This window comes from Mangifera indica, chromosome 11 (genome assembly GCF_011075055.1).
Source record: "Mangifera indica cultivar Alphonso chromosome 11, CATAS_Mindica_2.1, whole genome shotgun sequence".
Lineage (NCBI taxonomy): Eukaryota > Viridiplantae > Streptophyta > Magnoliopsida > Sapindales > Anacardiaceae > Mangifera > Mangifera indica.
In genome coordinates, this window is record NC_058147.1 from 1212903 (window position 1) to 1228562 (window position 15660).

At 33.1% G+C, this 15660-nt stretch overlaps 2 protein-coding genes across 6 annotated transcripts; both read left to right on the plus strand.

Annotated features, from left to right (window-relative positions):
• Positions 1-4833: 4833 nt before the first annotated feature.
• Positions 4834-5764, plus strand: LOC123229194 (protein MIZU-KUSSEI 1-like). The gene has a single exon (XM_044654837.1). The coding sequence runs from the start codon at positions 4931-4933 to the stop codon at positions 5618-5620; it is 690 nt and encodes a 229-aa protein (XP_044510772.1). The 5' UTR covers positions 4834-4930; the 3' UTR covers positions 5621-5764.
• Positions 5765-9245: 3481 nt separating this feature from the next.
• LOC123228916 lies at positions 9246-15451 on the plus strand. 5 transcript variants are annotated; one of them, XM_044654416.1, is made up of 13 exons: positions 9246-9263; positions 9916-10014; positions 10274-10300; positions 10418-10531; positions 10610-10685; positions 11450-11557; positions 11771-12079; positions 12198-12577; positions 12784-12883; positions 13243-13296; positions 13378-13464; positions 14629-14757; positions 14862-15451. In XM_044654416.1, exons 4-13 carry the CDS (start codon positions 10464-10466, stop codon positions 15168-15170), a joined length of 1620 nt encoding a protein of 539 aa, XP_044510351.1. In that variant the 5' UTR covers positions 9246-9263; positions 9916-10014; positions 10274-10300; positions 10418-10463; the 3' UTR covers positions 15171-15451. The 5 variants fall into 5 exon arrangements, with proteins under 5 accessions (XP_044510351.1, XP_044510350.1, XP_044510348.1 ...); XM_044654415.1 differs by lacking the exon at positions 9246-9263 and adding an exon at positions 9295-9615; XM_044654414.1 differs by lacking the exon at positions 9246-9263 and adding an exon at positions 9642-9735.
• Positions 15452-15660: the final 209 nt, after the last annotated feature.

Genomic DNA, 15660 nt, shown 5'->3' on the forward strand with positions numbered 1-15660 from the left:
AAAAGAGTTGACTCGACATTGATAAATTGAAATTCAAACATAATTTGAAAAACATTTTAACTTTGAATTTAAACTAAAACAATTTGAATTCGAATATTTAGATCAATTTAAACTTGATTTGATTTATAAAAATGGACTCTATTATTGACTCAAACGTAATTCATTCTATCTCAACTCAAATTTTAATTTAACTAACTTAAATTAAATTTAATCTTAATTAATAAAAGTATTGATTACTAATTGGGGTACATATATGGGTTGGAGTTAGTAAGAGAAGTCAAAAAGCAAACAATTCTTACAATTGAATGAAGCCAAATAACTTTAAGCTGAAACGAAAGGGGCGAATGCCCCCACTGGTTCGCCACTAATTGTTACTTAATACGTGATATGTTCTGAAACCTCAAACTTTAACAGCAGAAACTGTGCTTGTCTCCCCCAATTTGTTGTGTCAAAATAGCGCACGTCTTCTTCATTGCCAGTCATTTCTGCTTGCTCGTGTTTTCTTTGTTATTGTTTGTCTGTCGTTTTAATGGTATCTTATCACAATTTCTAGCCTGGCAATTCCCAGTCTTTGCCCATCAAAGATTAATCATAAAACAACAAAGATCATGAGCTTACGTGCTATCTCCACTGTCTTCCATTTGCAATCAGACGAGCCAAACTTATCAAATCACTGCATTATGCACGTAGAATGTATTCACTCAATTGCCTACTTACAGAGTAACTCTTCGATCATTGATTGAAATGATAATCTTGAGTCTGGACTAGTGGATAGTCATCCCTTGATCAAGAATGTATTCCCTCAATTGCCCTCTCTTTCCTGTCATCTACATACAATTGAAAACAATTACTTTAATTTAACTATTTAGGAATTTACAATGTCTCTCGTTTGAAGAATGTTTTATTATCAAAATTAAAGGATAATTTTAAAAATAAATTATTTTGAAAATTATTGAGTATAAATTATTATTATGTTTGATAATCTTTGATAAAACTAGATAAATACAAATAATTATTATATTTAGTTAGAAGTAATTAAATTAAATTAGTATATTAGTTTACTTAAATACCCTTGGGTATAATTATTTTAAAATATTTTTTATGTTATTTGTTATATTAATTGAAAATGAGATTATTTTTATCTTAAAAAATTAATAAATAAGAATATAATTATAATAAAATTAATATTACCTTATTAATATTTTAATGTTTAAGGTAGAGACAATAATCAGATTGCCCTTTGTATTATCTATTAAATTACCATTAGGAATAAAAATTACTGAAATTTTTTATTACTTATAAATTAAACAAAATAATGTAAATACTAAAAAATAGATTACTAAAACAATCTTTAATCTCTCATAACCAAATGCATTCTTAATGTTTAAATTTTATAACCGATAAAACTATAACCTATTTTCTGAATCATGTAAATACAAAATATCACAATAGAAAAAAGGGAAAACATAACGAAACACAGATAGATATAAGATTTCTCTTCCACACTCAGGATTAACCCTATTTCTTCCTAAACGAAGCTGCAAACCTCTCAAACCTAGAAATTAATTCCACCAAAGGTTACTTTTCGAAGTCAAGTCCTACTCAGAAGGACGTTTCTCTATAATTTCTTAAGTTCTTGAGCAATGGATTGAACAAGATTCAAAACTATTTTGTTTCTTACTTTTCCTTGAATATCAAAACTTATTATTGGATTGGATACTCTTGCCACTACAACAGCTTAATTTGAATATAATTAGTCATAACCGTCCACCCACTAATCATGAGACACATGCAGCTCAATGAATTAGCTCATATATTCAATTATAAATCACACAGAAAAGTTGACAAGATTTAATAATTATGCACGAAGATCAATCAGATAACTTAGTTAATCTAGTATAACTGAACACTAATAAGGCTTGAAAGAAAGAAATGGGATGATGATGATGATAATGAATGTCAGGCTCTTCCACCTAATAAAAATCCCCACCATCCACCGCAACTGTCATGCATGCGTTCATAAAAAGGCAAAGCCGCAGAGTCAGGACTGGACATGATCATAAAAGAGAAAAGGGATATGTGGGATAGCAGATCTTATTGTTTTGTTTTGTTTGAAGCAGGAGTCGACAATTGAATTACGGTTTCAAAGGCATATTCTCATTACCAGACCTGAATGGTCCAGTACACGTAGAAAGAATTATTCCTCAGGCCTGGCCTGCCCACCAGCTGAGGTGGATGGCGGTGGTGGAAAAAGTGGTGCGGTGGGCAGGTGCATGCTTGCAATACTATATAAATAGGCCAAAGGACTATGTCCCACCTAAGTTTCAGTTCAATCTAAATAACACACCTACAGTATTTAAAAAACTCAAACACTCATTTATGAACTTACTTCCATTAGAATTTTCTGTTAAAGATAAATATAAAATTATTATTTTATCACTAAACTCTAAAACCCTAAAAATATATATCATTTTTTACTTTTAATTTGGAAAGCTAACAAATTTCTACCAATGATTAAATTTTAAAAATTTCACTTTTTCTCCCATTTCTAGGTTTCATCTTTGATGACTTAAAGAATTTGGCCACTAACCTTCTCCGACGAAGATCATTTGTTGATCTTCTCTGACGAAGAACAACTCTTTGTCATCTAGCTCTGAAAGATATAACGAAAGACTTCATCTCATCTTTCAAATCTGGACAATGTTTTGTTGTCTTTCATGGAAAGATATAAAAAATGGGTGAAAAATATCAACCGTCGACTGAAATGATAGTAGCAAGAGAAAGGAAACAAACTGGAGGGGTGAAATGTTAATTTTTCAAACTTTGAGTGAGAGTAAGTTATTAATTTTTAAAACATAAAAGGAAAATGATATTAACTTTTAGGATTTAATAGTAAAATAACGATTTTATTTTTATCTATAACTAAAAAATTCTAGTAAAAGTTAACCTTTGGATAAGTATTTATTTTTCGAAATACTGTAGACATATTTTGAAATTTGGCAAAACTTGGGTGGGAACAAGTTGTTTGGCCATATAAATATTATACAATTCAATGAATTGACGAGGCAAAAAGCAGATATAAATATTATATAATTCAATGAATTGACGGGGGAAAAAGCAGTGAAGCGTGCAAATAGATGCCTTCTCTTGATAACTGTTGAAGGTCCTCTTTACTTTTTTAACGTCATCCACTCATTGTATTTGCTTTCTCTCCTTGTTCCTTTCATCTCCAATCACTTTAGTGCTTCTATTTTTAAAGATTATATAATTAATATTAACCATGCAAATGATTTGCATTAAGCACATACTAATGTAATTAATCAATTCACCTAGGAGTAAATTCAAATCGAATCATATTCAAATATAAGCTAACTCATGTATCACTCAAATCCAAAATAGTAAACTTAAATTTGAGCTTAAATTGACTTTAATAGTGAACACTGATATTTGAGAAGATGACAAGTCGTTAGAGAAGGATAAGAAAAATAATTGTTGAAAAAGGTAAATATTATCATCGAAGAAGAATAGTTTCGGTGAAGAATCTATCAACATGGATTTGAGCATAAAATGGATCAATTCAAGTCTACTCTTAAATTTGCCATATGAAAGAAGAATTAAAGACTAATGTAAGAGTTCTAATCAAATTTCATATAGATAAAATATGAAATAAATGTTAAGTATATCCGATAATTTTTTGATGGGTTTTTGAATTATTAAAATATATTTATAATGGTAAAATATAAAATCAAAATTATGACGGATTATTTATGTAAGTAGAACAATGTAATATCTTAACCAAAGAATTAGAAAGGGTTAATGTTAGGTGTGGTGATGATGATATTTACTGTGCTAGATTATGTAAAAGAGAAAGCTACCTCCACTTCATGAAAATGTCACCCCTGTCTATGACAAATTAAAGATGAAAAATCAGTGCCAGCAAACTTGTGGACAAAGTTTACAGGAACAAAGACAATTGAGAGCTATGCCTTTTTTCTTTTAAACTTATAAGTAAAATGAAAAGCCAAAATTCACCAACACGTACCTTATTAGGGAGTTGAAAATGGGCAAAAATAAAATTCTCCAAGTGAGAAGCTGGTAATTAAAGTAGATTAATCACAACTTAGATTATTTTATACATAAATTGAGAATCTCCCTGGGCAAAAAAGCTGTGGACCATGGCAGAGAGAGAGACAGAGAGAGGTCGGCTTCTTGGAGGGGCAAAAGCTGAGACAGGCATGACTGATTAGGTCTAATCAGTGCCTCGTGCATGCTCATGCTCATGCTCATGCTTATGCATGCCCATCCTTTTCTTCTTCCGTGTTCCTATCTCATCCCGTGTAAGATTTACTGTACATTAATTGAATATAAAACCATGCAATCCAATATATATATAAATAAAAGATATTATATTAATACTGAATTAACCTTTTAACATTATATAAATATCTGAAGTATTATCATGTAGTTTCAATCTATAAAACCTGCAAATGCTTAAGATGTCAGATTAATATTATAACCTGCAAATGCTTTGCTTAAAATATTTCAGATTAATTGAAATTTAGCTTAAGATGTCACTAAGTTTATGATAATTAAGATTATGATATGTAAGCGGAAGATGGTGGTGCAGTTATTGGTGTTCTTTCGCAATCTGAAACAGGAGAGAAAGCCGAGAGGTATAACAATCAGGCGCACTAAGCTTACAAGTCCAGCCAAAAATGGAGCCCGCAGACCCTCGTGGGCAGAATTATTGCCCACGATTCCTCGGCCCACTTTCATTTCATCACTTTGTTCCCTTTTCCGTTCCTTGCTTATTTATAGGCCTTACGCTCTTATTCTTTTACTTATAATATACACCTCTCTCCGTACTTAGCTCTTTGCATTGCATGCCACCAAGCTAGCCTCTTCCATTTCCAAACCAGACCAAGAAACAATGAGGATGATGATAGACTTAGGAAGCCAAAGAGGCCCCCTGCAAATTATAGAAACAGCTACTTCCGTTGAATGTGGAAGAGAAGTTCGGTTTCGTCGTTCCTTTCGTTCTTTAGTTGAGTGTATGGTCCCTTGTTGCGGCTTCCAACAAACAGATTCATTCTCCAGTGACACTGACTCCATAGCCACTCACGCTTCCACTATAACAGGCACTTTTTTTGGCTACAGAAAAGGCCGCGTCAGCTTTTGTCTACAAGATGACACACGTAGCTCCCCACTTCTGTTGCTTGAATTCGCCGTCCCTACAGCTTATCTCGCCAGAGAGATGCAGTACGGTCTGCTGAGAATCGCCCTTGAATGTGACCGACAGAAGCAGTGCTCCACCGCTTCTTCTTGCTCTCTCTTTAACGTGCCTGTTTGGTCCATGTACTGCAACGGAAGGAAGGTGGGGTTCGCCATTAGAAGGCAGACGACTGTGAGTGACATGGCGGTGCTTAAGCTTATGCAGTCTGTTTCCGTTGGTGCAGGCGTTTTGCCTGTTTCTCCGAAGTCTGAGGAAGAAGGAGACCTCATGTATCTACGTGCAAGCTTTGAACGGGTAATTGGGTCAGCCGATTCTGAGTCGTTTCACATGATTAACCCAGTTGGGAGCTCTGGACAAGAACTCAGTATTTTTCTATTAAGAACATAATACTCTCTTCTTCTTCTACTTCACTCATCTTGTGTAATACATTTTCATTTCTTCTTCGTCATTTTGTCCCGTCCACCCTGTACTGTACTAGCTAGAATGTATAATTAATTATATATAATCTCTAATTTTAGCTCTTTGTATCCACTACTGTCTATATGCAAACCACCTTCTTCTTCTGTTTATGCGACTAATTGAATACTTAATTAATAAGGTATATAGCCAGCCATGAAAATTATGTTAATGATAGGAAATCTTGTACAAGAGATGACCTTTATTTTGTTCCACGACAAGATAAAGTAAAACAACAAAGTGTAGGACAGTGTTTGGTTAATAAGCATAACTAGCCATGGTAGAATCAAACTAAGTTAAATCTGAACAAGAGTTAGTTTAAACTCATGTAATGAATTATAATACTAAAAAATATGATAAATTATTAAAAAAATAATTTAATTATTGAAAAAAAAGAAAAATTTTAATAAAGAAACACAAACAAAACCTCACCTACAAATCAAATATAAATTAACTGGATTCAAATTTATCCATAGTTAGTGATTGAACAAAAAACAATGAAACTACTTTATTGGGTTAGGGTTAAAGGTAATTATCTTAGAAAAAGTCATTCCATCTTGTGTCAAGGTATCGGTGGGAACTTGTGTGATAATAATATATGAATGAACAAACAATTGACACATTTGGTCATGTCTGTCAACATTCATGAATGATTTGAGTGCAATTGCATAATAAATATATGCCTCTCAATCTGAAAGGCTCATTTAATTATTTTGACAACCCCCACGGGCACTATGATTGCACTTGAGGACAAACAAAATAACATCTCCTTTTTAAACCAAGCCAAAATTCTTACATTCAATTAACAGGGTTTCGAATTAATATAAACCCGTTATCTCTTTTTCCCTTATGAGATATTTTTTAAGGATAAAATTGTAAGATTTAAAAACTAAAATAAAAATATTTTACGACTTTAAGTGATTTATTATATTCAGATTAAGGAAATATCAAAAAATTATCATATGTTTTTTTCAATTCTCAAAAGCTAAGGGTCTTATGTCACTATTTGTGGGGATGACTCTCCCGAGTCTAGAGGATTCATAAATTGTATTGATGATAAAAATTTTATATCAATATGAGTCAAGAATATTGAATCAATATAAATTTATTATCGAGCTTGCGAGCTTGATTCCATTTCTTTCATGAAACACCTATAAGAACAAAATTGTGAAGTTAAAGAAGGTCAAAATAAAATAATAAGTCGTGGTGGTGTGGATCAAGACAACATGAGGCAACATCTAGATGATAAATGCATAATATCACTCAATAACATGTGATGAGGAATTGGTCCAACGATTTTGATATATGAGAGATGGGTTTGACCATTGTTTCGCAGTTTAGTGGGAGAATGAAAATGATCTGCCAGAAACTGAAAATGAATAAACAGGCAGTGTGTCTGTGACTTTAGCATCAATTAATTTGTAAGCATGCATCAGGCAAAGATTTGATGAAATTCTTTGAAGAGAAAGAACACAATCAGATGAGCTGTCCAGGGATTTTAATGGGTCGGCTTCTTCCTTGCAGCCAAATGCAAAAGAATATATGCAATGTGATTGACCATTGACTGTCCCGCCTGGCTAGCCCACTCTCAAATAATTGGTTTCATTTCAGACCTCCACTCCAGTAAGATTAATGCATGAAAAAAGAAGAAGAAGATGGATAAGATAATATTGGATGTGGACATGCACACGAGTGGCCTCTTTTCCAACACAGTGGCTCCACCTCCACTGTAAGGTTTGAAGATCGAAGAGACTTATCCTGTTTGCATCCATCTGTCCATCCATGATCACCGTTCTGATCTTATCTTCACCTGGACTTTTTCAACTCAAATCTCTTCTGCCATTGCCTTCGCATATAATATTTAGGAGTTGGAAATATTCTTTGTGAATGGTAGGTATAAACCGGTGGTTGGGTAAGTTCAAATTGCGTCAATTGAAGCTAGAGGTAGATTCAATCTAAACTAGTTCAGTTAAATAAGGAACTCTTGAATTAAAATTTAAGCTCGATAATTTAGTTTATAATTGATCTGTTTGTTTCTTTAATAATATTATTTATTTCTTTGATAATATATTTTTTAACTCGCTAACAATCTTTTAGTGTACTATATATTAGTTCAAAGTAAGTATTACAAATTTAATCTAGATTTGAACTAACTCAAGCTTGAGTGAAATCTAATTGAATCTTATATTAAAATTCATGTACGGTTATGACTATATGAGTAATTTCTTATGCTTGAAACTCTTCTTTATATAAAATCGTGACATCTTTATGGATCTTTTAATACTTTGACCTTAAGACAAATTCTCTTCGATCACCCGATTTTACTATTGTTATGGTAGATGTGATTTGAATTAAATCGAGCTTAAATTATTATTTAATTTGAATAAACCGAGTTCAAACTGAAAAACTTTTTAGCTCTAGCTTGATTTTGCTATATTAAACCTATTTAATTAATGATTCTTTTGGATTTGAATAATTTTTTTATTTACAACTAATAATGAAATTATTTATTATTCGAATGAATTAAATTCAAACCGACTTCTTGTTCAGGTGGGCTCTGCTTTAATCTATCCGTTATTAAAGTCAAAAGTGAATTGATCGGTCTAAATTAAGTGATATCATTCGGCTACTGGACAAACTGGAGTAAGCCCATTCGTTTGTTATTGGAATTTGAAAAGGACATTCAAGGCCTCAAGCTGGGCCTTTCTGAAAGCTGGAGCTCAACTCTGAGCATCTCGAGAACACCAGATTAAATTCAATTAAAACCAAGAGCAAGTTCCAAAGCAATTATTTATTTGGCTTAACTACTTATACAGGATACCCTGGATTTGATTTGTATTGTTAATGCAAATTGTCTTCTGAATCGTTTTAATTACTGTAATTATTATACATTTAACATGGGGGAGAGAGACTTGGGAGGGAAGAATTCAATGCTATTTATTGGGTCTAGTTATCTTTTTTATAAGGCCCCGCGCCAACATTTATTGCACCAGCCATTGTGATGTTCTCTGTTCATTCTCTGATTAACATTTTCCCACCAATTGGTCCAATATCAATAAAGTTAATTTTCTTTTTTTTTGTCGACTTCGATTAATAAATTTTATAAAGTGTTTTCGTATAATTTTTTTAAATCTTTTTTCCTTCTTATTTTTTCTCTTTTTTATTTTTATTTTCCTCTTGCTCTTCCTATTTCTCCTCTCTCTCTTATTTTTATTAATTTTATTTTTCTCGTATTAATTACTATATTAAGTGTTTATAACAGTTTTATGATTATAATAAAAAGATAAAATAGTTATTTTCATAATTATTAAATAGATTCACTCTAAATAAAAATTTGATTTTTAAAATTTACTGTTCAAAAAGTTTAGACAAGAAGTTTGGAAATGTTTTTTTTTTTAATTTAAAAAAATTACATGACAAATATACTATTTTACCTTTATTCCATGGTTTTTTTTTTTTTTTAAATAGAAAACTATTGGTAGGAAAATGTCAATGGCATTTATTTTTTCTCCAATAACATGGACATCTAATCAAGCAGGCTCTGGTTATTTCTTTTTCAAGTGAAAACCAAAAGGTTCTGCCTTTGCTATTGGTGTTGTTCTTCATTAAATTTCATTCAATCTGGTAGCTCACATCAATAGGACCTCGTTTTCTAGATTTCTATCTTTTCACCTCATTATAATCGAACAAAATATGGGCATTTTATTAAAATATCAGAGGTAATCAAGAGTAAAGTCTTGGAGAATATAATTAAAGAAGAAACAGGGGAAGGACCTGGTGTCATGCATGCTTAAAACTATAGTGGGTGGAGGTGGAGGCGGAGGCGGAATCTGGAATGGAAAAGGATAGCTAAAAGATTTCCATTTCCTTTTGGGCAAAGTCGCCGTCATAACAGTCTACTTTCTCCACCTAGTCTAATTAGCAATGTGTGTATTTAATTTTTCAATAATTATGATTTTAGGAGACAGTAGCCAGACGCTCTCTCTCATCACCTCATATCTCTCAATCATAATTGCTGTTTTCAATGCCCCATTCAGACCTTCTTGGTGGGTCGTCCCCACATCTGAGACATTGTTTGTTTGCAAGCATATATCATAGCCCCTTTCAATTTTTCTTTTAACCCTTTGCAAGAATATTAGTTTAAGATTACCCACTTCATATATTTTACGTTGGGTCATCGATTGCTTTTGTTCTTTCTAATCTGTGTTTATAATTAACTTTTGTAGCTGGGTGGTTTTGTTTTGTTGTTTCGGATTGCAATTGGTGATGCTTGCTTTGTTTGATTGTTAGTGGCTTTGGCTTTGCGCGGGCACTCTTTACAACTGGTAATGTCAGCTTCACTTGCTGTTTCTTTTGTTGTGTAGTTTCCTTTCAGCAGATTCCAGAGATTAATATTGCTAGAGAATCGAAACCCTGTTTTACAAAATTTGCAGTTGGTTATGTTCTATATATATATTTAGGGTATTATTATTTCCTTATTTGGATTGTTTGATTGCTTAGTGTATTTTGTTGTATATATGTTTAGTGTCTTTTTGTTTAACACTTCGTACAATTCAATAATAACGAGCCATTCTTGTTTTCTAGGAGTGAAATCTATGCCGTTTGACTAAGGTAATGCTGTTTCCACTTTATGCTTCAAGTTTAAGATGAGACTACTTTTCCTCTGTCTTTGCTTCTTCTGGTGACTTTTTATGTCTAAAAGTGTTACTGTTGATTGTGATCCCTCAGGTACTCCGAAAATTTCATACAGCAAAATATTATAAAAAAAAAAAGCATGGTGGTGGGGAATTGCCGCTCTTCCTCTTCTTCTGCTTCTTCTCCTCCACAATCATTTTCCTTAAGGTAAGCTTTACCTGTGCATTTCCTTTATCATTACTCATCAAGTAACTGTTTATAACCAGTAATATTATCTTGGGTTAGTTGCAGTACTCTTGACAAAGGGCTTCTAGAAAGCATAATCAATATATCTCCTAGACTCTCCTCTCAATTAATTCCTGTAAGTGCTATTGCTTTAGATTTGCTTCCTTTTATGTCCTTTTCATTGCTTGAAATATGTCGCTGGTAAATCACAAGTTTACGTTGGTTCTTTTTGCCAATATTTTTTTTCACTTTTTTTTTTTTGGGTAAGTTACTTTCACCATATTATTGATATAGCTGGTTTTTTGTCGGCTTTTTATCTTGTGGGGACGTGGGCATTGACAGTTTCTTTTTCCTTCCAGCTTGGTCTCTTTCTGTGTTTAATGGAGTATCAAGACTGAGAAAATGGTTTTAGGATCTCAAACACCTTGTTAAAAGTGCCATATACAGAGGTGGAGGTTTTCGCCAGGAGACCAAGTACTTTCCATATTCTCCAAAATGAACTAAATTACGTGTTCTCCAAATCAAATTTTGGGGTGCCTGGTCCTTCTAGAAATAGGCTGGTTGTTTATGTCTTTTTATGTAAAAAACAGGCCAGCATTACTTTCTGTTTTGGATTTTAAGATTAATCATACAGCAACAACATAATGTGATTCCAACTCCTTAAAAATTCAGAATCTCCAATAAGATGGCAAATTTTAAGACTTGGGGTCATGGCAACCCCCGTGTGAAGTAGAGAGTAGTCAGCTGTTAAATTTGGTTGACCACGTTTTAACTTGTGTACTGGTACCAGGAGATTTTTCTATTACCTTTCAATTCAACTTGAATTGTTAGACTTAATTTCCCAAATTCATAGCATTATTTATTTTTTCATGGTCTCATTTTTTGACATGGACTGTACAGTTTGAGAGGACAGTACTGCACCAAAGTTCCCCATCTCCAGATTCTGAGAAAGCAGCAAGTTGCCATTCTATTGCAGCAATTCCTTCTAATGACACTACAACATTTAAGGTTTCTATCTCATACACAAGTCTGATCTTCATTGCCAGCTACATGGAAAAATTCATAATAAATTGATGGTCAAACTTTTTATGCTTGAGTAGGCTATAATTTTTTAATGCCCATCTAGGTTGATCGCCATAAACATCAAATGAAATCATTTTCTATAGTCTGTTTTCCATTTTGTTTGAATCTTCTAACTTGACTTTTGAGCGTCTAATGCAGTCATCTGTACAGCTGAGGAAGGAGATCGCTGCACTTGAAGCTGAAATTTTGTGTTTGGAACGCTATCTTCTTTCACTTTATCAGACAGCTTTTGAAGAGCATGTACCAACATTGTCAAATGTTAATGGGACCTATTTACAGTTGAAGGCAAAATCTCCAACTCAAATTGCACCAAATCCATCTTATTGTACAGAGCCAGAAATTGGGAAGGATGATTTTTCCCATCATAGCCCCGCTTCTTCTGGACTTGATTCATTCACTTCAGACTATGGCAATTCTGCAAATTGTTTAAAAGCAGATTCTACGAGGGTAATTATGCATCATGCACCATCACCTAAATTTTTGTAGTTCAACTTCGTTCTTTGCACAAGTTTATATTCACCTAAGATGTGTAAGTTACAATTTCATGGGTTGTGTACATATGCAGAGTGAGGACAAAAAAGGTTCTGGTCATCGCAGCCTCGCTGATCACCTTGATGCCTCTCGCTTGGAGAACTACCTTAATACTCCAGAAAGACTCTCTGAAGATATCGTAAGATGCATATCTTCTATATACTGCAAGCTACCCAGTGCCCCTCAAAGCAATGCAGGCTTGTCAGCTTCCCCCACTTCATCCCTGTCCTCCTTTAGCATATTTTCTTCTAAAAATCCTTGTGATAGTTGGAGTCCAAATTACTATGAGGATGCTTCTGTACATAAACTGTCGAAAGAAGAGAGAGGATCACATACTTCAATGGTTGAAGTACTGAGGATATATTTGGATGAAGATAGTTTCAATTATGCAGCCGAAATGCTAGAAAATTTCAGGTGGTCAACATGCACCCAGCTATGCTATAGTTGAACTTGCAAATAGACTGCATTGTGTAATGTGTATAATAGCCTCATTGGTATTTGTATGAATTTTATCCTTCAAATATACAAATTGCTGAATGAGATTCCAACACTTTTTTAAGCAAAGACTCTGGTTAATGCAGTGCTTTTTCAGTCTTCTCATTTATTTTAAAGCTGTATAGGTCACTGGTTCGTACTCTTGAGAAGATTGATCCAACAAGGATGAAGCGGGAAGAAAAGCTTGCATTCTGGATCAACATTCACAATGCCCTGGTTATGCATGTATGTTTCTGAAAAGCTTATCTTTCTTTCAGTTATGACTTATAATGTAACATGTGTTGAAATATATTCATCTCATCTAGTAGGTCACTTTGTAAAATGAACTGGTAGTAAAATGCTAACAACTGCTCCATTGCAAAATATCATCCTAATCACAATTTCATTAATAAACAATACAGAGGATCCTTTGTTGGTTCGACCTTTACCAATTGCCAGAATTAGTCTTCCCTGTATATGATATGATAACTGAAATAATTTTGCTTCAGTCATAATAATATTATACAATGTTTGACTAGAACTTTTATGATCCTGATTTCTGTTTGATCTTTTTATCTGATATGCTCTGGGGATTTTCTTTGCAGGCATATTTAGCACATGGAACTAGTAATCGTGTAAAAAGATCCCCTATTTTAAAGGTTTTGCTCATTGCATATTTTGTTAATGTGATTCGTCATAAATTTTTAAATATAACTGTTCAATTTTTTTGCTCCTTTCAGTCAGCATACAATGTGGGTGGACATTGTGTAGATGCATACATCATTCAAAGCTCAATTCTAGGAATTTGGCCACACCTTTCAGCACCGGTACTCATTCATATGTTAATATCTCAGATGTAGTTTGCATGTTTGTTTTATTGTTCGCTTGCAAGTCGCAAGGTAGAGATGGCGGCTTGATTGAAAGCTCCTTTCTCTTGAGTTGAAGACTTTAGGGAAGCCCCTCTTGCAAAAGGTCCCTGCAGCAATTTAGTGCTTTGGATCCTAGTTAGTGAATACGTGTATTATTCGCGTATTAAACACATTCAAAAAAATCTCAAAACGTATTAAACACATATTTTACGCCCTTCTCATATTAAATGCGAATTATGCGCCGTGTTTTATGTTTACCGTATTTTTTAATTTGTGCTAAACTTAAAATACAAAAGTGTTCATTCTATTTTCAGTTATTTACGAAAATGTTATTGTCATTTAAAAAAAACAAACATTATTTTTTTTCTTAATTCTCAGTTTTAATTTTGCGTTTTCCTCTCCTGTAGTCTATACAAAGATTCATTCTGATTTGAAGTCTGAAATTCAAACTGATTAATTTGTTTGCTTTTCCTAACTGACTGGTACATTACTTATTATACAATGAATTTTGATTATGTATTAGGTTTAATAGTTAATTAAATACTTTACAGTTGAATTGTTAAATTAATTTTCAATAGGAGATTCGTAAAAAATACTAAAATTATTATATATTGCCATATTTTAATAAATGTATTATTGACGATGTGCTGTATTAAACCAGTATGTACATGTTTTGTACTTTTTTCGTATGCAAATTTTAAGAGTTTTTTTTACAAACATATTTTTTATTATTCGCCATATTATACCCATATAATTCGCGATCGTTTTTTTTCTCGTTCCCATCTTTACTAACTAGGCTTTGGATTGCAGCAACCTTAAGAAATAATGGTCATAGAGAATAAATTGATGTTGTGGTCTGGAGAGTTGCATTGCAATTTGTAGTTGGTACATGTTGATGATGTACATTGGGCAATTTGTAGTTGGTACATGTTGATGATGTACATTGGGCAATTTCCAGTTAGAGGCAACTTTTGCCTTCATGTTTTAGCTGGTTAAGCCAAGTAATCAATCAGGGCTGGGATATAGTAATCTGTATAAACTAAAAGTTTATGTTTTGAATATAAAATGCGGCAGATCATTCAAAGTTTTCTGATTCATAATGCTTTTCTTCCACAAATGCAGAGGCTACAAAAGTTGTTTTCTCCAGGAAGGAAATTTAAGACGGGCAACACCAAACATGTATATGCTTTAGAATATCCAGAGCCACTTGTTCATTTTGCACTTTCTTCAGGGGTTTACTCTGACCCGGTGGTATGCATATTTCTCAAAACCAACCAAATTTGTTGCTATCATAGATTTACTATGTCTATTCTCAGTACTTCTTTTTTCTGATTCACAACTTCTTAATTAATTAGGTTCGAGTTTACACTGCTGAGAGTATATTTCATGATCTCAAACTTGCATTCAAAGATTTCATTAAATCCAGCTTGTACATCTGCAAGGAATCGAAGATCTACCTCCCAAAAATTGTATACTACTTTGCAAAGGATATGTCATTGGATGTGTCAAGTGTCTTGGAGTTGATAGCAGACTGTGTGTCAGAAGTGCAGCAAATTGCTATCAGAAAATGCATCAAGGGAAGGTATGAAAAATGTATCCATTGGCTACCGCAAAGTTCAACCTTTCGGTATCTCATCCACAGAGAATTAGCTGGAGGGAGATAACCATATCATTAAATTTTTTTGGGTCTGAATCTCTGTACCATAAATAACAAGTCTGCTTGTTTATTTTGTCTAATAAAGAGAATGTGTAAGCTGAATGGTTGTATTAGAAAGAGGAAGTTATTTTTATGCTTCTTGCAATTAAGCAGAGTGGTTTTATATAGTTGTTGTACAGGCTCTTAGAGTGGCTTATATGATTTATATATAAACCGTTTGGTAGGATCTCCAACATTATTATTTGGTGGTAGAAATAGAAAGAACGGAAGCATTCTCTTTGGTTGAAATGAGCTGTAGGGGTAGGTATGAGTTGGCTGGGGCTCGGCTTATTGTTCGGTTTGTACAAACCAAACTTGAGCAGGGTAGCTCTAACTCAACTTCATTCAGTTATGGCAAGTTATTGATTGGTTCATCTCTTCTGACGATTTTTCCTCTTTTTTAATAGATAATTAGTCTTTTTGATTTTTCATTTTCCAAGAATTCATTGTAAACTGGA

What these genes read in the sequence shown, in the direction of transcription:
- LOC123228916 (XM_044654416.1), top strand. Translation starts at nt 10,464, where the DNA reads ATGGTGGTGGGGAATTGCCGCTCTTCCTCTTCTTCTGCTTCTTCTCCT. An exon ending in ATGACACTACAACATTTAAG is followed by an intron (nt 11,558 to 11,770) that starts GTTTCTATCTCA and finishes CGTCTAATGCAG; the next exon opens with TCATCTGTACAGCTGAGGAA. An exon ending in ACAATGCCCTGGTTATGCAT is followed by an intron (nt 12,884 to 13,242) that starts GTATGTTTCTGA and finishes TTTTCTTTGCAG; the next exon opens with GCATATTTAGCACATGGAAC.
- LOC123229194 (XM_044654837.1), top strand. Translation starts at nt 4,931, where the DNA reads ATGAGGATGATGATAGACTTAGGAAGCCAAAGAGGCCCCCTGCAAATT.